This window comes from Chiloscyllium plagiosum, chromosome 38, assembly GCF_004010195.1.
Source record: "Chiloscyllium plagiosum isolate BGI_BamShark_2017 chromosome 38, ASM401019v2, whole genome shotgun sequence".
Taxonomy (NCBI): domain Eukaryota; kingdom Metazoa; phylum Chordata; class Chondrichthyes; order Orectolobiformes; family Hemiscylliidae; genus Chiloscyllium; species Chiloscyllium plagiosum.
In genome coordinates, this window is record NC_057747.1 from 13,581,715 (window position 1) to 13,608,342 (window position 26,628).

Below are 26,628 nucleotides of genomic sequence, written 5' to 3' on the forward strand. Positions count from 1 at the left end.
TACCTACTAGAGAATCATGCTGGCTCTCCACGCGAGCAATTTAGCTTATCCTATTCCTTTCCCAATAACCCTGTAACTTTATTCCTTCTGATGCTTATTGCATTCCATTTTGTAACCATCATTGCATAAAAAAGGTTTTCTCCTTTGTTTTTGCCTGTTTTTCACTAAGTACGAGATCATTCATTATATTCTATAATCTCCCTTTTTTTTACCGGCAGTATGAAGGAAAGACCTTCCCAAATGTCACAATGGCGGCTGGGTCTTTAACACAATGATTTCAAATGAATGCCCAGCAGATGAAAAAGGTAAGGTGGAGTTACTTCACAATGTCTCTGATTGGATGGACAATGGAATCTTCTGTCAACTGGAGATTGTAAGGAAGATGAGGATATTTAACAGAGAGACAGACAAAGCAGACTGGCCCACTTGCATGTTGCAATATCGCTGCAGCTAAATGATAAGAACACAGAACGAGCGAGGTCTAAGTGGCACTTCTTTAATTTTCTCATCAGCTTGTTCAGAAATATTATTGCACACCTCTCAAGCAGGTAGGACTTGAACCCAGGCCTGCTGCTCAGAGATAGCAATATTACTACTGCATCACAACAGCCCTTAGGTAGGCATTGTGACTCAGCTATATTTGCCAATCAGTTTCATTGAGAGGCTGACCTGGAAGGCAGGCACCACTGAGATTGCTTTAAAAAGGAGGTTGATGGTGTGTACTGCCACAGGAGGTGAAAACACAGAAGTCAATAGATCAAAGTTCTAACAAAACAGTCGACTGTAATCTTGCAGAAACATCACCAATATAATGAAATACCTGAATTTAATCTAGACAAAAACAATTTTCCAAAGTTTCTATGTTTATATTCTATTATGTTCTTAAATTGATGTTAAGAAAAAATCTTAGTATAAAGTCATTTTTAGACATTTTTACAGAAAGAAAATGGCCATTTAATCAAAAATAATTATTTAAGTGACTGCTTTGTGAAACTTATACTGATATAAATGCAAATTAACTGTTCCGTTTCTAATGCACCAGTTACAGTGGTCGAGCAACAATAAAACTGTTGGCTTTAACACAACAGGAACCACAATCCATTTTTTCTCAAATATGTGTAAAAAAAGTCCTAAGATTCTACAACTCAGTTACAACATTAATTTGCCCCATAGATCATTTAATCACACACCAAGGAAATTTGAAAACACTTGCCTTCCCTCCAAAACTTAGATCTGTGACCGGACCCAGAATAACAATTAATGAAATTTGAGATTTCCCCTCATTATTGTCTAGAACAGTTGTTACCAATACAAACCCCAAAGTCACATAGCCACAAAAAAGTATGGAAACAGACCATTTAGTCCAAAAATTCCCTACTTGCGGAACAGTTGGCCTGGGTTCAAGTCTCAGTCTACCTTAGAGGAATGTATTAACCTCTCTGAACAGGTTGGTTAGACAATATCTAAGCCTTGCTTTTATGAACCTGTTCAGAGATGTTACTACACTCCTCTAAGAAATCATTACAAGTTAAAATCACTAAACAAATATCCTTTCCTTAGAATTTAGTATTGTCCCAATGTTTATTTCTGCCACCAATAATTTAACTTCTGAATAACAAAACAAACTGTCAGAAAGAATTTGGAGGTGCCGGTGTAGGTTTGGGGTGGGCAGGGTTAAAAATCACACAACACAAGATTATAGTCCAACCGGTTTATTTGGAAGCACTAGCTATCAGAGCACCATTCCTTGAATGAGCAGTTCTCCGAAAGCTAGTGCTTCCAAATAAACCTGTTGGACTATAACCTAGTATTGTATGATGTTTGACCTTGTCAGGAATAATGTATATCACAAGGCCACACTGAGGTAATTCTTATTTCAGTCTGTGACGTGAGAAAATCAATTCAGTGGAATGTCTGTCCAAGGTTTAAGGACAACTCAGTGCACTGATTTTTTGCAACCACACTAAAGCCATTCTAATAGTTTTTAAAAACAGTGTATCTCTGTCCTCATCATTAGTTGTCACTGACCATTGATTATAGTGTGTGTGTGTGTGTGTGAGAGGGGGGTGGGTGGGTGTTGATGGTTTAATGGTAATATCGCTGGACTAGTAATATTCTGGGGAGCAAGTTACTGCAGATGCTGGAATCTGTACTGAAAACAGAAAATGCTGGAAATCACAGCAGGCAGCATCCATGGGAGAGAGAGAGAGTGAGAGTGAGAGAGAGAGAGAGAACATTTTGAGTCTAGATGACACTTCAGAGCTAACATGAAGTGAATATTCTGTACACATGTACTCAAATCCCACCCATAACAGCTAATAAGGTGATTTTTAAAATGAAAAATCTGGAATCCAGAGCTAGTCTAAGGGTAGATAGTCACTGTTGATTGTTGTAAAAACACTCATCTGATTCACTAATGCATTTTAGAGAAGGAAGCCTCCCCTTCATTCTCAAGATCCACAGCAATACCATTGATTCTTAGGGATGGGGAATAAATGCTGGCCTAGCCAGAGATATCCACATCAATTTTTAAAAAGCAGCTAGAACTTAGTTCAAGTGTCTAATGTTGTAACATAGGCTATTTAAGGCACTTCACATCAGCATAAATAAAAAAGAATAGATGACAAAAGAAGAGATATTCATGAAGATTATGAGTGCTTGGTTTTATGGAGCCTCTGAGAGAAATGTTTTGAAATGTTTAGACAGACTATTCCAGTGCTTAGGCCCATCAGATTTGAAGGTATGGCCACCAATGGTGAAATGAAAGAGGTAGGAAATATCAGTAAAATGGATTGCAATACCAAATTACTTAATTTAACTACAATTTGTGCTTTTTAAAAGAAAGGCATACAGGAGAGAAGATAACTGATGTTGTAAATTCACTGATTGTCACTGATTCCCAACAAGTACACATCCAGAGGAAAAGATAATAACTCAGTGTCCAGCAGGTAGCCACATTGGCGGATGGCTATGAAGCCCCAGTTCCAGAAGAGACCCTTCCCTAGTCACCCCCAACCAAATGGAAAAGATTGAGATGGAGAGAGTGATGGGAGACTGAGCACCTGAGTCTAAGACCGAGGAAAGAGAGGGATGCTGGGAGCCCTCCCCAGGATACAAATGATGGTGTTCAGAAAAGTGAAGCCAAGTAACTATGTGTTTGCACTGCTGAAAGGAAGGGCATGTGCTGGAGGCTTCAGGATAAGCTAGTGTGATTTATTGAAGCTCGTATAGTAGACAATGGGAGACATTCAGAGGGTTTAGCAGACCAGGCTAAGGCTCTGACTGCAATTGTGAATCCCTGAGAGTATGGATGAAGTTAAACAAATACTAAAGGGATTTTGTATCTAAAGGAAGGATGGCCACAATCCCCAAAAGTGATGCATGGAAGCCTGCAGTTATACTGAGGGGTATTAGGGCCAGGAAAACTCGAACGCTGGGAAAAGTGTAATCTCCCCCGGAGAGTGCGGTAAGTGCAAAGATGCTGAGAGAAAGAATTAAGGATGTTACATGCCCATTTCCCTTTACCAGTTTAATCTGAAGTGTAGCCTTGTATCAGGATGAGTAACAGTTGAGTTGTCCCCCGTTTACCTGTTCCTCAGCAATGATCTGGCAAGATCAACGATAATAACAGTCCAGTGAGGTCAGGGTGAGCAAATAACCGCAGGAGAAGGTATGTGGCATTTTCCTGACTATGGCCAAAGTGGAGGCTGAGGTGGTACCAAAAACAGGGGACACTCTGATCTAGTAATCAGAAACCTTTTAGAGAAGTCTAGAAAACCCACAGGACATCATAAATACATTTCCCATGGTAGTGGCCCAACAAGCTGTCCTGCTGTTAACAACATTAGCTCAGGTGTCACACACTGACTGAAGTAGTCCCTGACCACTACTACAGTAAAGATGAGGTGATGTTGAGGAAATGGAGACCCACTCACTGACTGCAATCTCAGGTTGCACAGGTAGGGGCGCCATTGAGTACCATAAGGAAGTGTTATTGCTCAGTCAAAAAATCCCAATAAAACCAAAAGAACTGCAGATGGTGGAAATCAGAAAAAAAACAGAAATTGCTGGAAAAGCTCAGCAGGTCTGGCAGCAACTGTGGAGAGAAATCAGAGTTAACATTTTGGATCCAGTGACCCTTCCTCAGAACAAAATTCCAATAGCTAGGCATGTTGTTACTTGCCCATAGCACTTAACACTTTTTACAAGCCAAACACGTCCATACCTGCTAGATTCTGGGAAAACCCCAAACACCATAAGATCAGCACACTATGCATTACCTCCAGGGAATGTTTCAGCAAGACCCTTGTGGACTATGTGAGTCCTCTGACTGAATCAAAAGGGGGTTACCAGAATATCTCTTTACCATCATGAATGTGGCTTCTTGCTTCCCAGAATCTGTTTCCTGGAAAACCAGATCTGCCGTGACAATGGTGGGGAATTGACCCAGTTCTTCACCAGGTCTGGCCTGGCTACAGAAATCCAATTGGATCAGGGCTCAAATTTGAGGTATAAAATATTTCAGCAAGTCATGTTTAACCTTGAAGGGAACCAGCTCAACTCTTCAACATACTACCTTTAGGTGGAGAGAGCACTAGAATGGTATGCCACCTCATGCTCCCATGAATATTCTCATGACTGAGATAAAGCACTAGACTTTCTTCTGTTTGCCAATAGGAAAGGGTTTCAAAAAGATTTATAAGGATGTTGCCAGGGTTGGAGGATTTGAGCATAAGGCGAAGTGAATAGGCTACGGCTGTTTTCCCTGGAGCATCGGAGGCTGAAGGGTGACCTTATAGAGGTTTATAAAATCATGAAAAGCATGGATAGGATAAATAGACAAAGTCTTTTCCCTGGGGTGGCAGAGTCCAGAACCAGAGGGCATAGGTTTAGTGAGAGGGGAAAGATATAAAAGGGACTGAAGGGACAGATTTTTCATACAGAGGGTGGTGCGTGTATGGAATGAGCTGCCACAGGAAGTGGCAGAGATTGGTTCAATTGCAGCATTTAAAAGGCATCTGGATAGGTATATGAATAGGAAGTGTTGAAGGGATGTGGGCCAAGTGCTGGCAGGTGGGACTAGATTGGATTAGGATATCTGGTCTGTATGGACGAGTTGGGCCGAAGGGTCTGTTTCCGTGCTGTACATTTCAATGACTCTATGAACTCACCCAATGAGTCTTCCAGTTTGACTCCATTTGAATGAGCGTACAGGCAGCAATTGTGAGGGCTGCTAAAACTAATCAAGGAGAGGTGTTTAGAACAGAATGAGGAAGTCTCCACGCTCAACCACATGGCAGAGTTCCAAAGATGCCCCAGGAGAACCTCATGTGGCCCAAAAGCAGTTGAAAATCTCTCAGGTTATTAGAAAACAAACCAACAAACATGCAGAGCCTGCAGCTTTCAGACAAGAGACAATGATGTAACCAAGTGAACCCTTAGACATCTAGTTAGTGGCCTGTAAAGAGTAACAAAATAGTTGATGCAATTTGAGACACCAAAGCAGGGGAAAAACAGCAGCTGTATCATGTCAACACAATAAAACAGGACCATGGCCAGGGAAGGGAGAAGCAGCTGCCCCATTCTTACCCATTTGGATGATGAAGGTAGCAGCAAGGATGAAGCAGAGGGAAATGTGGGTGAGGCCCACATTGATCCCTGGCTACCCAAATAACCAACACTGAGATACTCACAAACCGTGACTCCTCACTCGCCCAGCTAGGTGCAGAACAATGAGTGGATGTAATGAGTCTATATATATATATATATATATATAAGGCTTGTGCAGAGACACGCCAGGATCCACCATCCTCGCCCAACATGAAATAGATGTGGGAGAAGCAACATTGCAATCCAGAAGGTTCTGCATTGATGACCTAGAAGTTAATGCAGTGACCCAGACCCCTTTCCTACCCGATACCCCAGCTGGGAAATGGTGTAGATAAAGTTAGTAAAGCACTCTGCTTCTCAAAGATCAACTTACTCAAGTAATATTGGCTGGTTTCCTTAAAGAAACTTTAACTTTCATAACACTGGGAAGTTTATACCAATGTCAAACCATGCCATTTGGACTCTGAAATGCCCTAGCCACCTTCACTCATGATGAACAAGATAGTGGCTGGCTTGTTTAATCATGTGGTGTACCTAGATGATCTTCTGTTGTACAGCAACTGGGAAACACACTTCGAGTAACTGAGGATCTCACTAAGAACAAATTTGCAAAAGCTCATGTGATCAATCCAGGAGATATAGTGGGTCAAGGACTAGTAACTGCCGAGGCCTTCAAAGGTACAAGTGGAAGCACATTTACAATCCTCACAAAAAAACAGGAAATCACCAGGTTCTTGGGAAGTGTGGAATCCACTGAAAATGTGTCCCAAATGTCATCAAAATAACTGACTTACTGAGAAAGCTGTTAGAGAAAAAAGCAAAGGTAGTATGGACTGAGAAATGCCAAACAGTTGTTGAGAGGATGAAGGTCATTTTAATAAGAGAGCTTGTGCTTGCAGCTCTAAACTTTAACCAAACATTTAAACAAGCCAAGAGTGAAGGAACATCAGGAGTGGGGCTGTCCTTGTTCAAGAGGAAGAAACTGGAATGGAGAGACCAATAGGAACTTTCTCCAAAAATCTAAACAATCATCAGAAATGGTGCCGGCTCTCAAAGACTTTGAGGTAAATCTCTGAAATGGACACAGAGAAACCACAGTCTATATTGTCAACCATTTGTTAACTTCTTCAGAAAAGGCCCAGAATGTTAAATTATTCCCTTGGAGTTTGTTCCTCCAACCATACCACCTAAAAAACAGCCACATTGATGGGAATTTAAATGCAATGGCAGAAACCCTGTTGAGAACTACAAGAGACCCAGCTAGAGCTGAAAAGGTATGACTAGAAGACTGTGCCACACAATAGCGCTACCTTGTATATCACAATGTATAAACTCTCAACACTACCCAAAAATGTGATTTCCTGGGTGAGGTAAAAAATACAGGCCAATTAGGGAGAAAAGAAATCTGGAAAATTCTTCCTTGTCACTACACCTCACCCTCCTCTCCAATGCAATGGACACTGGTCCATTAGATTGCTCTAGCCCTGATAATTCCCTGTCAAACCTATTTCTTGAATGAGGTGATATCTGGCAAGCCAAAAACAGGCTTAAATGTCTCTTGAAGAAATTCACTGAAATAGTGTTCAACCACACAAGTCAGTATCTTGCTACAGAAGTCCAGTATTCACTGGAGATTCCTGCTGGTCCTTTAGAGCCTATCTCATGGGAAGAAAATGTCACTTCAAGTACAACCAATTCCATTCACAATCTTGCAAATTTCTATTAGATCATCTAAATCTAAAGTTTCTCTAAAGTGTAGAGTCCCAACTTAGTCTATAGAGTCATAGAGTCACATAACATTGAAACATATCCTTCAATCCAATTAATCCACACCAACCATTTTTCTATTGGTCTGCATTTTGCCCACATCCTTCCAAATCTTTCTTATTCATGTACTTACTCAAATTTCTTTTAAATGTTGTAACTATATCTGCATCCACCACTTCCTCTGGCAGTTCATTCCACAAACGAACCACTGTCTGTGTAAAAAAAAACCCTCATCTGATTTTTTAAATCTTTCTCCTTTTACCTTCATTTTGAACTCCCCCACCCTAGGTAAAAGACTCTTGCTTTTCATCTTATCAATGCCCCTCATGACTTTGGCAACCTCCATAAAGTCACCCCTCAACTTTCTAAGCTCCAGTGAAAAATGTCTCAACCTCTCCAACCAATCTTTATTACTCAAACTTGCCAACAACATCCTGGTAAATCTTGCTGAACCCTCTCCAGTTTAATATCCTTCCTAAACTAAGAATTAGTCTAGTGACCTTTGGCTGCACCCTTTTCAATCCTCAATATCACTCACCATGTATTGAGACGAAATTTGAACACTTCATTCCAAATGAGGCCTGACCAAGACCTTCGGTGTTTCGTTTCATGTTCAGTTAACTTATAAATACACACCAATACCCTGTTTACTCAAGTTATCATTTTATGGAAATGTTCACAAGCCTTTCGGGATGCAAGCATTAGAACACCCAGATCAATTTATTTTTCAACCATCTTTAATGGGTTTCTTTTCAGGATGCATGTCTATTGAACATGCAATCTGCTCACATGTCTAATGCCTTACTTTTCCAAATTCAACACCATCTGCTGGTCACAAGCCTATTTTGTATGAGGAACTGACTACAAAGTCAAACATTCGCCAAAGGCCTTATCTCCCCACACAGAGTTAGAACCAGCTGCAAATTTGCAGATTGTGTTCAACATACCAACATCTGATAATCAACAATGTATTAAAGTCCAATGGTTCCAACACCAATCCCTGTTGAACATAATTTGTAATTGGACTTCAAGTAATCATATAGTTCCCTCATGATTTCCTTAAACATCGCTCCTATTATTGACATCACATGCATGAGTCTATAATAAACTCAGTCAATCATGTCTCCTTTTTCAGAAAGCAGTTGATTGTTAGCATTGAAAGGAGAGAATTGAGTTGAACAAACCTGGTATTTTCTTAAGCGCACTTCCACTTTTACTTTTAAGACTGGAGGCCCTGCTGTGTTCTACAGGGACAGGTGCTGGGTTCACTTTTGTTTGTCATTTATATAAATGATTTAAATGAAGATATAGAAGGCATGGTTATTAAGTTTGTGGATAACACTAAAATTGGTGTTATCGTGGACAGTGAAGAAGGTTATCTAAGATTACAAAGAGATCTTGACCAATTAGGTCAATGAACAGAGGAGTGGCAGATGGAGTTTAATTTGGATAAGTGTGAGATATTGCATTTTGGTAAAACAAGCAAAGGCAGGACTTATACAATTAATGGTAGAGCCTTGGATAATGCTGTAAAACAGAGAGATCTAGGGGTTCAGGTACATAATTCTTTGATGCCTGCATCATATGTAGATAGGTTGATTAAGAAGGTGTTTAGCACACTTGCCTTCATTGCTCAGACCTCTGGGTATAGGAGTTGGGATATCATGTTGAGGTTGTACAATTACAACACTTAAAAGACATTTGGATAAGTACATGAATAAAAAAATGTTTGTAGAGATATGGGCCACATGTAGACAGATGGGATGGGCTTAATTTGGGATTATGGTCAGCCTAATCTGGTTGGACCAAAGGGTTTGTTCCTGTGCTGTATGATTGTATGACTCAATGACACTACTACCTTGCTTGTAAAGAAATTGAGTACTTCTAATGTTTGTCTCTATAGTCAGCAATTTCTGTCTCTTTTTTTCTTCTTCTTTCACTTTTTGTGTTGTTATTGCTGGATACCTGATTTCTGCTTGCCTTGCTCCTTTTGTCATTGCATTTCACTATCCTTTTTCTATCAACTTTTTACATGTTGAACAACCCTCGGTTCAAACTGCACATTGCTATAATTTTATTTTCTGTTTGCTACAGCTCTTGTTAGCTGTTCCTCAGCCACACAAGCATAAAATACTGCTCAATCTGAGGCTCTGTTGGATTTGTGCCACTGGGCAAGGTGTCAATCAGGAACAAAAATGCTGAGTCCTATGTGTCAGTATTGAGCAGTCATAGATCAATTGAAATGTTAGCACAACGCAGATTTTAGATATCTCTTAATTTAATAGTGAAAATCTCCTTTAAAAAATGGTTATCTCTCCCAGTTCCACAGAATGAACGTAATGTATCTACTCTTCAAAGTCTCGCTAGGCTTTCCATGATCTGTCAGGACTAGAATACATGCATTAGTCCAATCAGCATAATAGTTGCTCTTGGAAAGGCATTCTGCTTACTTCTAAACCTCTGTGCAAACTCTGATTGGTCAAATACAAATCTATTAACTGATTGTATAGAGTGTTTCTTTATTGGCAATGTTTGTCCTCCCTTTGTCACTGTGTGTGCTACTTCCTTCACTGTGTAGAAATGTCTGAAGTAAATATTTTCACTGGAGTGCTGAGACTCATACAGTCAATTAGACACTTCACAAAGACTGCAGGAGGAAACTAGCACATGCCCATATTCCAGAAAACTTCAATTGTAATTTGGCTACTGAGAAAGAAATATATCAAGATAAAGGAAAATGAAATAAATATTTGAACGTAATTATTTACCTCCAAGAGAGAGGCATGGATAGGATAAATAGACAAAGTCTTTTCTCCGGGGTGGGAGAGTCCAGAACTAGAAGGCATAGTTTAGGGTGAGAGGGGAAACATTTAAAAGAGACCTAAGGGGAAACTTCTACACACAGAGGGTTGTGTGTGTATAGAATGAGCTGCCTGAGGAAGTGGTGGAGGCTGGTACAGTTACAGCATTTGAAAGGCATCTGGATGGGTATATGAATAGGAAGGTTTAGAGGGATATGGGCCAAATGCTGGTAAATGGGATTAGATTAATTTAGGATATCTGGTCAGCATGGACGAGTTGGACCAAAGGGTCTGTTTCTGTACTGTATATTTCTATAACTCTAAATATGTAAATGTAGTAATGAAGATAATCAAAATCTCATAAAGCAGACTTAAAGTGATTAGTTTTCCCCACACAATTTCTATCCAAATAATCATCTGTTCCCCTGTTGAATACCTCAGTTGTGGGAAAACAATGGCTTTGTGGTATTATCACTAAAAGATTATTCATCCAGAGACCCAGGTAATGCCCTGGGGACCTGGGATCAAATCCTGCCATGGTGGAATTTGAGTTCAATTAAAAGAAATCTGGAATTAAGGGATTAGTGATGAACAGGTAGAAAGTGAGGACTGCAGATGCTGGAGATCAGAGTCGAGAGTGTGGTGTTGGAAAAGCACAGCCAGTCAGGCAGCATCTGAGGAGCAGGAGAGTCAACGTTTCAGGCATAAGCCCTTCATCAGGAATGAGGCTTGTGGGTAGGGGGTCTCAGGGAGGGAGTGGCCGAGATGGTTCAGGTGAATTAGAGGTCGGAGTGAAAGGTGTTGGTGAAGCTGATGAACTGGGAGCACGAGGTGGCGCCGATACAGTTTGGGGGGTGGTGCTGGTATAACTGCGGAAGATGGACTGTTCCACATACCTGACAAAGAGGCAGGCATAGCTGGGTCCATGTGGTGCCCATGGCTACTCCTTTGGTTTGGAGGAAGTGGGAGGATTGGAAGGAGAAGTTGTTAAGGGTGAGGACCAGTTCAGTCAGGCGGATGAGGGTGTCAGTGTCAGGCTACTGGTTGGGACAGCATGAGAGGAAGAAATGGAGGGCTTGGAGGCCTTTGTTGTGGTGGATCGATGTGTACAGGGCCTGGATGTCTGTGGTGAAGATGAGGCACTGGGGGCCGGGAAAACAAAAATCGTGGAGGAGATGAAGGGTAGTAGTAGTCCTGAACGTAGGTAAGGAGTTCCTAGACTAAGAGGGACAGGACGGTGTCAAGGTATGTAGAGATGAGTTCAGTGGGACAGAAGCAGGCTGAGACAATGGGTTGACCGGGGAATCAGGTTTGTGAATCTTTGGTAGGAGGTAGAAATGGATGATGTAGGGTTCACGGACAATGAGGTTGGAGGCTGTGGATGGGAGGTCCCAGAAGTAATGAGGTTGTGGATGGTCTGGGAGATGATAGTTTGGTAATAGGAACTGAGGTCATGTCAAGGGGGCAGTAGGAGGAAGTGTCTGTGAGTTGCCGTTTTGCTTCGGCAGTGTAGAGGTCAGTGTGCCAAACTACCACTGTGCCCCCTTGTCTGCAAGTTTGATGGTGAGGTTGGGGTTGGAGTAGAGGGAGTGGAGGGCTGCGTTTCGTGACGGTGGGAGGTTGGAGTGGGTGAGGGGACTGCACAGGTTGAGGCGGTTGATGTCCCGGTGGAATTAGAAATAAAGAGATCAAGGGCGGGTAACAGGACAGTACGGGGTGCCCAGTTAGGAGTCTTGGTTGAAAAAGTGGGCTGGGAGTTGGAGGTGGAGGTGGCAGAAATGTTCAAGGTCGCGATGCGTGTCGAACTCATCAATCTGGGAGCGTTGGGGGGTGAAGGTGAGGCCTTTGCTGAGGAGGGTTCGTCCTCAGTGATGGAGAGGTCTGGGGGAATAGTAAACACACGGCAGGGCCGAGAGCTGGGTGGGGCAGGAGCAGGTCCTCACCTTCAACAACTCCTCCTTCCAATCCTCCCACTTCCTCCAAACCATGGGCACTCACATGGGACCCAGCTATGCCTGCCTCTTTGTCAGGTACGTGGAACAATCCATGTTCCACAATTACACCGGCACCAACTCCCACCTATTCCTCCGCTACATCGATAACTGTATTGGCACCACCTTGTGCTCCCAGGGGGGATTGAACAGTTCATCAACTTCACCAATACCATTCACCCCAACCTCAAATTCACCTAGAACATCTTGGACTCCTCTGTCTCCTTCCTGGAGTTCTCCATCTCCATCTCCGGTGACCGACTAACCACAGACATCTTCTACAAACCCAATGACTCCCATCACTACCTGGACTACACCTCCTCCCACCCTACCTCCTTTAAAAATGCCATCCCTTATTCTCAATACCTTCGCCACATCTGTTCCCAGGATGACCAATTCCAACATAGAAAATCCCAGATGGCTCCTTCTTCCAAGATTGAAATTTGCCTTCCCATGTGGTCGATGATGCCCTCCAAGGCATCTCCATCATTTCCTGCACCACCACCCTTGAACCCCACCCCTCCCAACACAACAAAGACAGAACACCCCTGGTCCTCACCTTCCAACCACCAGAGATATATTTCCCTCCCCATCCCTAGCAGCATTCCAGAGAGACCATTCCCTCCCCGACTCCCTCGTCAAGTCCACACCCCCCACCAGCTCACACCTCAATCCCAGCACCTTTCCCTGCCACTGCAGGAAGTGCAAAACCTGCGCCCACACCATTCCCCTCACCTCTGTCCAAGGCCTTAAAGGGTCCTTCCACACTGGACAGAAATTTACCTGTACTTCCACACATGTCATCTACTGCATCTGTTGCACCCGATGTGGTCCCCTCTACATTGGGGAGACAGGACGCCAACTTGCAGATCGTTTCAGAGAATATATTAGATTACATTACAGTGTGGAAACAGGCCCTTCAGCCCAACAAGTCCACACCAACCCGCCGAAGCGAAACCCACCCATACCCCTACATTTACCCCTTACCTAACACTACGGGCAATTTAGCATGGCCAATTCACCTGACCTGCACATCTTTGGACCGTGGGAGGAAACCGGAGCACCCGGAGGAAACCCACGCAGACACGGGGAGAACGTGCAAACTCCACACAGTCAGTCGCCTGAGTTGGGAATTGAACCCGGGTCTCTGGCGCTGTGAGGCAGCAATGCTAACCACTGTGCCACCATGCCGCCCATCTCTGAGACGCCTGCACCAACTAACCCCACTGACCCGTGGCTAAACACTTCAACTCCCTTTCCTACTCCATCTAGGACATGCAGATCCTGGGCCACCTCCATTGCTAAACCCTTGCTACCCAACGCCTGGAGGAAGCATGCCTCACATTTCTGAGTTGGGACCCTGCAACCACACGGGATCAACGTGGATTTCACCAGTTTCCCCTCCCCTCCACATTACCCCAATCCCAAGCCTCCAACTCAGCACTGCCCTCCTGACCTGTCCATCACCTTTCCCATCTAACTGCTCCACCCTCTTCTCTGACCTATCGTCTTCTCCCTCACCTTCATCTGCCTATCACATTCCCAGCTACCTTCCCACCCCCAACTCCACCCCCCCCGCTTTCCCATTTATGTCTCAGCACCCCTGGCACACAAGCCTCATTCCTGATAAAGGCTTATGCCCGAAACTCCTGTCGATTCTCCTGCTCCTTGGATACTGCCTGACCTGCTGTGCTGTCATAGCGCCACACTCTCAACTTTAGTGATGAATATCCAACTATTGCTGATTATTGAGAAAAATCCATCTGGTTGACTAATGTCTTCAGGGAAGGTAATCTGCCATCCTCACCTGGTCTGACCTACTTGTGATTCCAGACCACAGGTAATGTGGTCAACTCTTAACTATCCGAGGAAAGTAAATACTGGCCCGGCTGTCAAAGTCCACATTCTGTGAATGAATAAATTAAAAAAATTGAACATACCCCCCATCACATTTCCAGGCAGTGCATTCCACACCCTAAGTACCCACTGTTTCAAAAGAGTTCTTTCCTTCATATCATCTTTGCTTCATTTGCCCATTCCTTTACATCAACAGCCTCTCATTGTTGTTCCTTTAATGACCAGAACACACAGAGATAAGATGGTGAAAAGCAACTCATCACTCATTGTGATATCCGTCTGACCTTGCAGCAATGAGAGTTATGCCAAAAACTACCTGTCTCAGTCCCAGGACTGTTGCATTGATGCGAATTGGAAATACAAGTCCTGTGCTTCCATAAGGGAACCCAATAGTATTGCAACCTGGATGAAGGTGATTCTCCAATTCATTCCTGTCTTAAAATAAATTTCTCCATCTCATCGGCAATCATAAAAACACCCTGACAGATAGTTGGTGTTAGTCTGTGGGCATTATTGTCTAGCCCATCATCTGCAAGTAACAAAACAAATGCCTCATGCTTCTGCAAACATTCAACATCTGCTCCTTTCTGTCTAACAGAATGTGTTTTTAACCTTTTTGATTACATTCATTTTACTTAATTTATCAGTATTCTATAAATACACAAGCATGTAAATGTAGCAAAACTGGCTTCCAGTGTTTCACCAACTCTGCTGCTCAGACACATAATTCCAGCTCCTGCTGCAAAAGATGCCGATGGTAGGAGAATGAGAACTGCATATGACTCAGCAAGGCAGACATCTATCTCATCAATGCAGTAAGGGAAGATTGAGTTATTCTATCTCAAGAGCTCTTAAAGGGGATAGGCTTCCTCTGCTTTCCTGATTGCTTATTTCATTTTCCTCACAATAATGAAATTAATGGTTCATAATTGGTCTGCAAAATGCCATAAAAACACAAGAAGCTCCCTAAAATGTTCTGAAGTAATGTCCAACCTCATGTTAAAGTACATTAATAGGGTCAAGGGAAGTAGGGTGGTGGACACAAGAGTGGGCTAAAACACCCATCATTGACCATTTGAGTTAAGTCGCCTATTTCAATAACCCATCTATAGACAATCCATCATCACCCCATAACTGCTCAGAAGCTGCCCCTTTTTAATGCTGTTTCAAAATGTTTCCTTAATCAACGTAATCTTGCTTTTGACCAGGAATTAGATGTGTTTTCTCATTGAGGTCTGTAACGTGACTGTGGCTAAATTGTCCTGCCCCTTGGAGAACCTGATGCCTAAAATGCCCAAACAGCAAATGGTCTCAGTAGATCCTGAGGTCAATCTTGAGTTTAATTGCTATTTGGTGAAGAAGTTTGAAGATTGCCAACAGCTTGTCCATTTCTGTCTTTTCCTCAATGTCCAGTAAATTCCACATTTAGAAAAGTCTTTTTCACTTTTGGATGAGATTTGACAGAGGTTCTGAAAATGTTTCTTTTTCCCCATAAATAGACTTTTGAATTCAATTTGTCGAGAACAGTATAAGGAGTAGACCTGATTCTCTGGTGTGAATAAGTATCTTCTCTGGTCAGCCCCTAGGGAGGGAGAGGGAACCCTGTATTAATCTACCTCCAGGCTCTTAACTGCAAGGAATTATGAGGCACATTGCCTCCTCAATATGACACACTTCAGGACATGACCACAGTGTTACTCTGGCCTGCATCTGTCCATCTCTGAGTCACCTTGGATCCCTGGGACACTATAGATACTTCCCTTGTCAACATACTCAGTGATGTTATTCAACTCAAAATAAAACAGAGCTTGCTGGAGAAACCCAGCAGGTCTGGCACTATCTGTACTCTGAAGAAAGGCTGTTGGACCCCGAATGGTAACTCTGCTTCTTGTCCACAAATGTTGCCAGACTTTCTGAATTTCACCAGCAATTTGTTTCTGATCAGCAGCATTTTCACACCAGTTTGTTCCCCGGAGATGCTTTTACATACCTCTAGGTCTTGAACCCAGGTTTCCTGGCTCAGAGGTAGGGACCCTACCACTAAAACTCACCACACTATGACTTTGTTAATCACTCTTAGTGATGCCCTGGTAACACACAGGCTAATCCATAATGGGATTGTCCAAAAATTAATTCCACTCTCATGTGACCGTGCAGAGTTTGCACATTCTCCCTGTGTCTGTGTCGGTTTCCTCCGGGTGCTCAAGTTTCCTCCCACAGTCCAACGATGTGCAGGTGGATTGGCCATGGGAAATGCGGGGTTACAGGGAGAGGGTGGGGGCGCGCTTAGTTTGGACGGGATGCTCTCCGGAGGAACAGTGTGGTACTCGATGGGCTGAATGGCCTAATTCCACACTGTCGAAAGAAGGCAGTTTCGGTCGGTAAGAACACTGAAGATGCGTTAAACAGGAAAATAAATTTGAAAGACAATAATTTGCTGCAAATACCGCTTGAGCTCTGTTGTAACTTGAGTCTTTGAACCGGTATGGGGGGTGGGATGGGGGGGGGGGGGGGGGCGGGGGACAAATGCATGCAACACATCAAACGTGCATTGCCAATTTAAATGCAAAGCATCACAATTTTTTTTTCTTTTTGGAGAATCAAATTAGCAGCGTCAGCAGCCGGTTTCCCAATAAAAGGCTGAGAGACCGAAGAGGCTGCTCACTGTTTCGGACAGTCCTGCAGCAGCAGAGATGAATTATACCTGGGATATACACGATGCCTTTTCCCCCAGGAAGCTTCGCTCGGACCCTTCCAGGAATCTGACCCAGGACATGGCCTTTCGTACCCCCAGCTGGTCCAGGGGAACTGCCTCTTCTGTCAAGCACAGCAGCCTGTCTGTGAGCCGGGGCTACAGCTCCCCAGCTCTCAGATCCTCAGACAGTGTGCAGTACTACACGTCCGGCGTTTTCAATGGCGAGACTAAAGCCAATGAGAAGGAGCTGCTGCAGGGGCTGAATGACCGCTTCGCCAGCTTCATCGACAAGGTCCGTCAGCTTGAACAAAGCAACAAGGCTCTGGAGGCAGAAATCACCGAGTTAAGGGCAAGCCAAACCTCCCAGTCTGACCTCGCTAATGTCTATGAGCCAGAAATGACCGAGCTCCGGAACCTCATCCAAGAAAGTGAGAAGCAGAAGCTGGGTTTCCACTTGGACCGGGATCACCTGGAGGAAGATCTCCGCCGGTTGCAGAGGAAATACGAGGAAGAGAGACAGATCCGACAAGAGGCTGAAGCCACTCTCCAGGCTTTGAAGAAAGACACAGAGAGTGTGCTCATGACCAAACTGGAGCTGGAGAAGAAAGCCCAGGCTTTGGCGGATGAGATCGAGTTCCTGAAGAGCAACCACGAGGAAGAGGTGGCCGATCTCTTCTCTCAGATCCAAGCCTCCCAGGTCGGGGTGGAAATGAAAGATTTCCTGAAGCCGGACCTGACTGGGGCCCTGAGAGAGATCCGGGCGCAGCTGGAAGGCTGCACCAATGTCAACCTGCAGCAGGCAGAGCAGTGGTTCACAGCGAGAGTGGCCAAGCTCAATGATGCTGCAGCCAGCAACAGGGAGACTCTGCAGAAGACACGGCAGGAGATCAGTGAGTACAATCGCCAGCTCCAGTCCAAGAACCTGCAGCTGGAGACAGTCAGAGGGAGGAAGGAGTCTTTGGAGAAACAGTTGGATGATGTTGGAAGCAGAAACCGTGCTGAATTAATGCGGTACCAGGTGAGGATGCCATAGGAAGCTAATGGACTCTGTCCCACTGACTCCATTATTTATTTATAATGTGTGTGTATAATTTGTTGTTTGTTTTCCAGGACACCGTTCAACAATTAGAGAACGAGCTGAGACACACCAAACAGGAGATGGCTCGTCAACTCAGGGAGTATCAAGATCTGCTGAACGTCAAACTGGCTCTAGATGTGGAGATCACCTCCTACAGGTGAGCTCAGTTGGCTTGGCTTCCAAGTCAGAGTGATCGAATCTTTCCAATGTAACACGTTATCTAAAATGAACATTATTATGGTTGCAAGAAAATTGTGTGACATACTCCATCAGAATCTAATAACTGACATAAAGCGCTTAATTCCTGTTTTGGAAGGAGTTTTAATGCATTTGTGTTACACCCTGACTGAAAAGATTAATTGAAGCCTTGATCATAATCTTATCTATTGCAGTGAACTAGGTCATAGAATCAGTGAAATCATAGAATCCTGCAGCATGGAAAGAGCTATCCAACCTTTCATACCCTCACATACTTGTCATCCACTTCCCAGCTGTCAATCTGTGTCCTGGTCAATTACAGCACCAAGTACAGCTACCTTTTATACCTTTAGAGGCTTCCTGCCTCTACTGCCCTTTCAGACAATGTTCCAGAATCTCATAATTGACTTGGTAAAACCACCACCTCCTCTGACTGACCAAGGTCGATGCCCCTTATTGTGCATTCTTATATCGAGGTGAATAGAACCTTCTAGTTCACTCCAACCCAAATCATCATTATTCCAGACACTTGTTAGTTCTCCTCAGTTGTTCCAAAGAAAATAGCCCTGACCTATTCAATCTTCTCTCCTTACTAAAATTCTCCAGTCCAAGATATAAAGCAAATTGTTATAAAAGCAGAAACTACTGGAGAAACACATCCAATCTGGTAGTATTGGTGGAGAAAAAACAGCTTTAACATTTTAAGTCCAGTGACTGTTCAGAACAGAGGAGATATTTATATACTTGAGTCGAGTTAATACTGAGATACATTTGTTGAGCATAACGTAATGTTGTTTTATGATTATCACCTTTTGGTCAATGACTGTCATGCCTTGTCTGCATGGGCTAAAACATGGCTGATCATGTTGTTGGGTAATTACAATTGCACCAATTCCAAATTAAGAAATTTTGTCCAAAATCCCCTGATTTAGTGCCAAAGATAGACCCTGCGCACACTCACCTCCTCCGGAGTTTGCAAGGTCAATTAGGGGCCAATTTCTTCATCTGGAAACACTGGATACAGGTGCTAATTTCAGTGTACCTCTATTGGCTGTTTGTACTGACTCAGACATCAAAACTTCACTCCAGATCAGACCTTCCTTGCTCCATAAACCTCCCACCACTAACCCCATCCCCTCAACCACTCCCCACCCACTCCTGGCAAAACCACCTCAGTAACTATTACCTCAGCTTCTTGCTAAGGGGGCAATCAATCAAAAAAATTTACTGTCAACGTGTGAAGACTTTCCTTGTTAGACAGGCTCCTCTACGAGCTAAAGAGCAGAGGTTCTCTCAGTAAAGAATCACTGCCTCTGGCCACATGGACAAGATAAAAGGAGGTTCCTTCATTTCAAACATTATGTTTAGGGCAACTGGTGTAAACTGCATAGATCTGGATTTCCCAGCAACCCCTAAGGTTCTTACCAGTCTCCCATCAAACCTTTTTTTACCCACTCATGGGGTGCTATGGTTGCTGACAATGCCATTTTTGTCATCCCCAATTGCCCTTAAGAAGGTGGTGGTGAGCAGCTTTCCTGAAGTACTGCAATCCCTGTGGTGTGGGCAGATATAACCACAGTGCTGTTAGGTAGGGATTCCCAGGATTCTGACGCAGTGACAACCTAAATGATATAGTTCCAGGTTGTGAATGGTGTGCAAAGGTAACTCGCAAGTGACAGTATTTGAAAGTGTCTTCTGCCTTTGTCTATCTAGGTTGCAGATGTTACAGGTGTAAAAGGAAGAAAGAGCCTTGACAAGTTGCTGCAGTGCAGCTTCTATATGGTTCACACTGCAGCCACTGTATGCCTGTAACAGGAGAGAATGTTACTGCGAGAAACCATCAATAAACCCCTCTCCCCACCAGTTAAAAACCTCTTCAATACCCCATGAAAAGGGTTAAAATTGCAGTATTCCCAAACACTATCTTCCCTTGCTCTTTAAGGGACACACATATAATTGTGAAGGAGAATCAATAAATTAACTCCCTGCCAAATGAAATGACTGCAGAAATAATTTATCTTGGAAAGCTGCAGTGGAGCTGCAGGAAAGTGAGCACGTCAGCAAAAAAAAACAGTTTTGCTTAGATTAGTGTGGTTTCAGCTTTTGTTCAGCCCTGTTGAGGTTTATTTAGATTGCCTCCATTTAATTTAACTCAGCTCCATTTAATTTAGTGAGTTTATATGTAAGAAGGTATCCTATGATGCTGTTAGCTTAACGAATGTTAACCAACACATATACTAAATTAGAAATGCACAGATAATTATTGCTTTTTGCTAATTTTATTTAATTTATATGATGCATTTTGAAATCTGAAACTGCAACTGATATTGAAAACGAAATTAATATATCAAAAAAGAAAAGTAAACAGAACAATGCAGAGGATTAATATGATCTAGTCCCACTATTTTTGCAAATATAGAGTGTAAATGTTTGCAAGGAATTAGAGTCATACAGCACTGAAACAGACCCTTCAGTCTAACCCATCCATGCCGACCAGATATATTAAATGAATCTAACTTATTTGGCCCATATTCCTCTAAACCCTTCCTATTCATGTACCCATGCAGGTGCCTGTTAAATACTGTAAATGTACCAGCCTCCTCCATTTCCTCAGCAATTCATTCCATACACGCACCACCCTCTGCGTAAAAAAGATGCCCCTCCGGTGCCTTTTAAATCTTTCCCTGCTCACCTTAAAACTATACCCTCTAGTTTTGGACACCCTTACCCTGGGAAAAATAGCTTGGCTGGTCACCCTATCCATGCCCCTCAGATTTTATAAAACCTCTAAAAAGGTCACCGCTCCAGGGAAAATAGCCTATTCAGCCTCTCCTTATAGCTCAAACCTTCCAACCCCAGCAACATCCTTTTCTGCACCCTTTCAAGTTTAAAGACAACTTTTCTATGGCAGGGAGTCCAGAATTGAACACAGTATTCAAAATTACTGAATTATTTAAATTGAAATATAACTCCGCAATCTGTCCAATTCACATAGCACAGAATGTTCTAATGCAAATTCCCCAACAACACAAATGCAATTGAAGACCTATTACCAATACTGTGTCCTCCATTTGTTGACAAATTGACAAAGTGATCTGGCATCATTTCGATCTCAGTAAGGAATGTTGAAAATCCAGTGTTGGTTGGAGGGGGGAGAAGGTGGAGGTGTGTGGGTAGCAGGGGGTGCAGGGACGGGGTGACCTTTGCTTCAAGAATAGCTTTCAGAGCACAACAAAACTTCACACACATTTACATTCTCATGTATTGCTGAATGAATTATAAGCACAGCCAAGAGCAGGAATTCAACACCACTGCTCTTTGGCCTCATAGCTGACCTGTGTTGAATCCATTGAACATGGATAGGCAATACTGGGGCACCATATTTGGCTTCAGTAAATGTGGCCTAAACATAATGGGGAAGAAAACATGGTCAAGTTAATGCTGCAAATTTGGATAATTCTCCTTGGAACACAGAATGTTAAGAATAGGTTTATTAGGGTATAAAAATCATGAAGGGTTTAGCTACAGTAAATATAAACTGTTTCCATTGGCAATAAGCAGGGGCCACAGATACAAGATGATTGGTAAAAGAACTAATGATTTTTTTTTGTATTCTGAATAGTTGGTTTTTAGAATACAAAGGCTGATAGGATGGTGAATACAGATTCAGTGCTAACTTTCCAAAAGAAAATTAGAGAAAGTATTGCAGGGACATGAGAAAGAGCAGAGGGGAGTGGAGCTAACTGGATTATTTATTGAAAGAGCTGCCACAGGCTTGCGGGTCCAGTGGATTCTGTTTATGTTGCATTATTCTATGGCTCTACAGTCACGACCCAGTAACTCCTGTTGTAAATTACACCAGACAACCATTATTGCTTTTCTGCCTTCCATGCTTGAGATTTTTGTGCTTTATGTTCCTCTTACAGACAATCCTTATTTACTTATAGCTGGCAGCATCTCCACTAGCTTCAGTAACTAGGGAATCTGCTGCAATACACTCAGGATATTGAACAGGATAAAACCCTTGCTAAGGTTTGTATTAGCTACTAGAATAAACCTGTGTCGTTTGCAAGAATTAGTTTCTTGCATTCAGTAAGTAATGGGGTATCACAGCATCAGACGTCAAGTGAACATATAACAGCAATACAAAATCTCTATGCTTATAGTGGAATATTTAGCTCCTGAAAATGAATTTAGTTTTATACTTTTAAGCATGTCAGGACTTGATTCTCACAAGTTCTAAGTGAATTTGTTCTGTATTTCTGTGGAGCCCAATGTAACATAAATATTTCTCCAACTAGTATGGTTTGAACCACCAAACATTCACACTCAGACAGAATGGGGAATATCTCACAGTGAATCAGTTGGGTTTCTCACCTCCAATCTAATGTTTGAAAACCAATTTGATCAGTCCTTGCAATATGTGTATGAATTCAGACTGCATTCTAACTGCAGCTGGATGAAACTCCTTTCATGTGTTGTGTGTGCACTTAGTGAGATAGCCAGTCATCCACAACCAGTCAAATATAGTTTGTCACAACTGAGATCAGGATCTGCTCCAGTCCAGATGAAATAGCTCTGCTGGACAGCCTTTAGCGGATTTGCCTTTTACTTCTCCTTGTTTGAAATGAATACTGCACAAGGAAATTCTGATGGGCAACTGCACAGCTGGACAAAGCCTGACAGATATTTCATCCATTCATCTAACGTAGAGACAGGGTGAAATAAAACAATACGCATCTTCAAATTGCCCGTAGTGTTAGGTGCATTAGTCAGGAATAAATGTAGGGGAATGGATCTCGGTGGGTTGCTCTTCGGAGGGTCGGTGTAGACTTGTTGGGCCAAAGGGCCTGTTTCCACACTGTAGGGAATCTAATCTAATCTAATCCAATCTATGTTGATCTCATCAAATTTTCCAATCCAGGATTTCAATCTAATTACTTAAAGCAACAATTCACAAAGTGAATGTGTAATGATTAGAAAATCAATTGGCAAAGACTGGACATTTAAATACAACTGCTTTGTATTGACAACTTTAGCTGGTTGATACCACTTCACAATCTAGCAATGTTACAAGTGTCACTTTACCTGTAGACTTATTGCTCTGCAGTGGAGCATGTTTGATAGTTATACATTGCAGCATATAGCACAGTTCAAGGGTATTAGGTGATGCACTGAATTAGCACATGGTCCTGTTACTCCTGGAAACTAGACTAATTCATCCTAGCTTAATAAGCTAGACATTCTTCTTTGTTAACTGCAAGCATTTTGTATTGAATATAAAGACTGAACCAAGCATATAGAACACACAGTACATAATCACCTATAATTTGCAGTTTCTGCATTGGAGACATTAAGAACGGCTAGTTTGAGAACCACAAAAACATACATTCTTTTGAAAGGAGTTTAGTGGAAGGAAAAATTAATCACTGCAGTTGAAGTGTAAATTGAGCAGTATAGCAATTTATAAGTGTTTGACACTTTTATTTTATTCCATATGTCAGGACAGTGAGAACTAAGCCAGAATTTCTTGATCTGAACATGAGATGACAAAATTGGACAAATGAGCCTATTCCCTTGCAGCTACACCCTTTACCTCAATGAACACAAAAACCATTCATCATAATCAAAAATGAAGTGTTGGATCAGAATATATGAAGCAATAGTTTGCCTGTTTTCACTAAGATATTTGGAACATTTTTCTGCCATCCATACTTGCTCTCTTCCTCATACAGACAATTCTTAATTCCCTATTGCTTTGGCAGCATCTTATTGTTAGTTTTTTCCAGTCTCAGCCACAGTGAGTGGGATCTTACCAACATTAGATTTGAACATGAATTGGGACAAATCCTCTATGGTCCACTCTCCTGTTCAGTCCTTCTTGGAGACAGCCATTTATAATCTTACCTCAAAGCAGAGGCAGCCTTTGAAGACTATAAAAGAGTATGGCCACAGCTACCAGGACCTTATAAGGAATGGGATGCTCCTGATTGTGACCCACTGCTATATCCACTCAGGGGTGGAGAATGGGAGGTAAAGGAAATCTTTCTGGCTCCTGGGCCTGCTGCAGAGAGTCTTCAATCTCGCCTGGGCACCATTCTGGCAGTGTCAGTAAAACTGTACCCCCAAGTGGCTACTTGATTGCCATAAATAGCTGCCCACTGCTGCTGGGTGGGTCGCCAGTCCAGCATGACCTTGCCATCTGCAAGTAGGATTGTGTCAGGGAGCTATCTATTCCTTCTCCTTTCTAATCTCCTCCCAGCCATCCCCTAAACCACCTCTGCATGGCCAGTGGTGAGGTTTCTCCTGGCCTTATTTCAATTAGGAGCCTTAGAACAGCCAGAAAAAGGAGTCTACAACCCAACAGAGATTGCTGTGATTCCCATTTCACAAAGGTGGAAGGGCAGGAGGATGATATATTGCATTAACAGTATTACATGAAAATGATCATCATTCAGTTGGTTAAATGAAGCAAGTAACTGATTTATTTCACCTGAATTTAATATTAATCTTAATTACAAACATAAATTCATGATTATAGACTTTCATAATTCTGAATATCCCTTGATTCATTAACATATCAATAGTATGTATTTTAACAAAGTGCTAATGTTATTTACATTCTATTTAAAGGAAACTCCTTGAAGGTGAAGAAACAAGATTTGGTGGCTTTGATTCCCTGTCACTTTCATACAAACCACAGCCTTTAGTAAGTGCAACCTCTGTGATAACTGAGACCAAAGCCATCCCTACAAAGGTGATGCCTCAGTATAGGTTTGTAGAAGAAATTATCAGTGCAACGACAAAGGAAGTTGATATGGCAGAGCTGGAAGCTCCTGAAAAGGAAGAAGAGGCTGTAGAGAAAGAAGAGGCTGAGGAAGAGGAGAAAGCAGAAGAGGAAGAGGCTGCTGAATCCCAAGAGGCGGAAGAGGAGAAGGAGGAAGAGAAGGTAGAAGAAGAGAAGGAGGAAGAAGAGAAAGCTGAAGAGGAGGAGGCTGCTGAACCTCAAGAGGTGGAAGAGGGAAAGGCAGAGGAGGAGAAAGTGGAAGAGGAGAAGGTAGAAGAGAAAGCTGAAGAGGAGGCTGCTGAACCTCAAGAGGCAGAAGAGGAGATGGAGGAAGAGAAGGTGGAAGAGGAGGAGAAGGTGGAAGAGGAGAAAGCAGAGAAAAAGGAAGAAGAGAAAGCTGAGGAGGAGGGAGCTGTTGAACCTGAAGAGGAGAAGAAGGAAGAGGAAAAGGAGAAGGAAACTGCTGAGTCACAAGAGGCTGAAGAGAAGGCAGTTCCTGAATCAGAGGAAAAAGATGAAGAGAAGGATGTTCCTAAATTAGAAAAGGAGAAGGATGAAGAAAAGAAAGAGAAGGATGAAGAGAAGGAGGTTCCTAAATCCGAAGAGGCTGAAAAGGATGAAGAGAAGGTGGAACAACAAAAGACTAAGGAAGAAAAGGCTGGAGAAAAAGAAACTGTCCAACCTCAAGAGGCTGAAGAGAAAAAGGATAAAGAGGTCAAAAAAGCTGAATCACAAGAAGCTGAAGGGAAACCAGTTGTAGAAAAGGAAAAGGCTGAAGAGAAGGAAGTTCCTAAATCAGAAGAGGCTGCCGAAAAGAAAGCAGCTGAACCAAAGGGGACTTCTGAGGAGAAGGCTGCTGATGCAAAGGTAGAGGATAAGAAACAAGATGTGGCCGAGGGAAAAGAAAAGGGGGAAGAGTTAAAAACCACTGGGACAAAAAAGGTTGAAAAGGAAGTTGCTGAGAAAACAAAAACTGGCACTGCAGAGAAGGAGCCAAAATAAAGGAAAAGGAAAGTTAAGAAAGTGAACTTCAACCAGCAGCGAAAGCCGAGCCGTAAAGATAATCAGCTATTGGCTAAGCAAGAGAAAGGCTAGCTGCAAATATTGCCAAATGTCGAATAAGAATAATTATTGAACGGTATAATGAGAAATGCATGTTAATGGTCCACAAGGTCAGTGACTTCAGCAGTCTGAGAGATTAATGATAAAAGTATCTGTTTACAAAATAGAAAATGAGATATTCTCAGGGCAATAATTTGTTGCTGCATGTACAATTGCACTATTAAATATTGCAGGCATAAACAAACAGCATATGTTTGACTGTGAACTGAAATATCCCAAGATTCAATGTATATAATACATGCTAATAAAATAAACTTCAATCCAATATTTTGCTCACTGGTTAATTTTGGAATTTTCATGTTTGGCAAACAAATGTATCATTTCTCAAAACAGCAGCAAATACTTGCATTTACATGGTGCCTTTGGTGTAAAGAATGGTCCTAAATTGTTTCACCACAAGGTAATTAATACAGATTTCAAAGAGCAATTTGAACAGGACCAAAAGGTTGAGACATATTTAAAACAAGGCAAAAATGAAAGGATAAAAAATCAGAGATTTAAGGGGGAAAGTAAGATGTCTTTGTGAGTCAATTAGGGAAGAGGAAGAAAACATATCTCCTCTACACATGGAATCCATGAGCGAAGAGGAGGTGTACATGGAAGTTGGTTAGGAAATGCAAAATTGGGTGAATGAGCAATTCTTGGATGGTCATTCATGGCACTGAAGGGAGTTTGATGCAGTAAAAGAGAGCAGAATCTAGGTGGAATTTAAATACTTATTC

At 42.5% G+C, this 26,628-nt stretch overlaps 1 protein-coding gene across 1 annotated transcript in view; it reads left to right on the top strand.

The window, feature by feature from the left end:
- The window catches only part of LOC122541726 (plectin-like), a 57,342-nt gene extending 31,147 nt beyond the window's left edge, over positions 1-26,195 (top strand). The window contains exons 9-11 of the mRNA XM_043678614.1: positions 16,666-17,739; positions 17,832-17,956; positions 24,631-26,195. Coding sequence (XP_043534549.1) covers positions 16,666-17,739; positions 17,832-17,956; positions 24,631-25,786 — 2,355 coding nt within the window. The 3' untranslated portion in view covers positions 25,787-26,195. The remainder of the gene's footprint in view (positions 1-16,665; positions 17,740-17,831; positions 17,957-24,630) is intronic.
- The last annotated feature ends 433 nt before the right edge of the window (positions 26,196-26,628 follow it).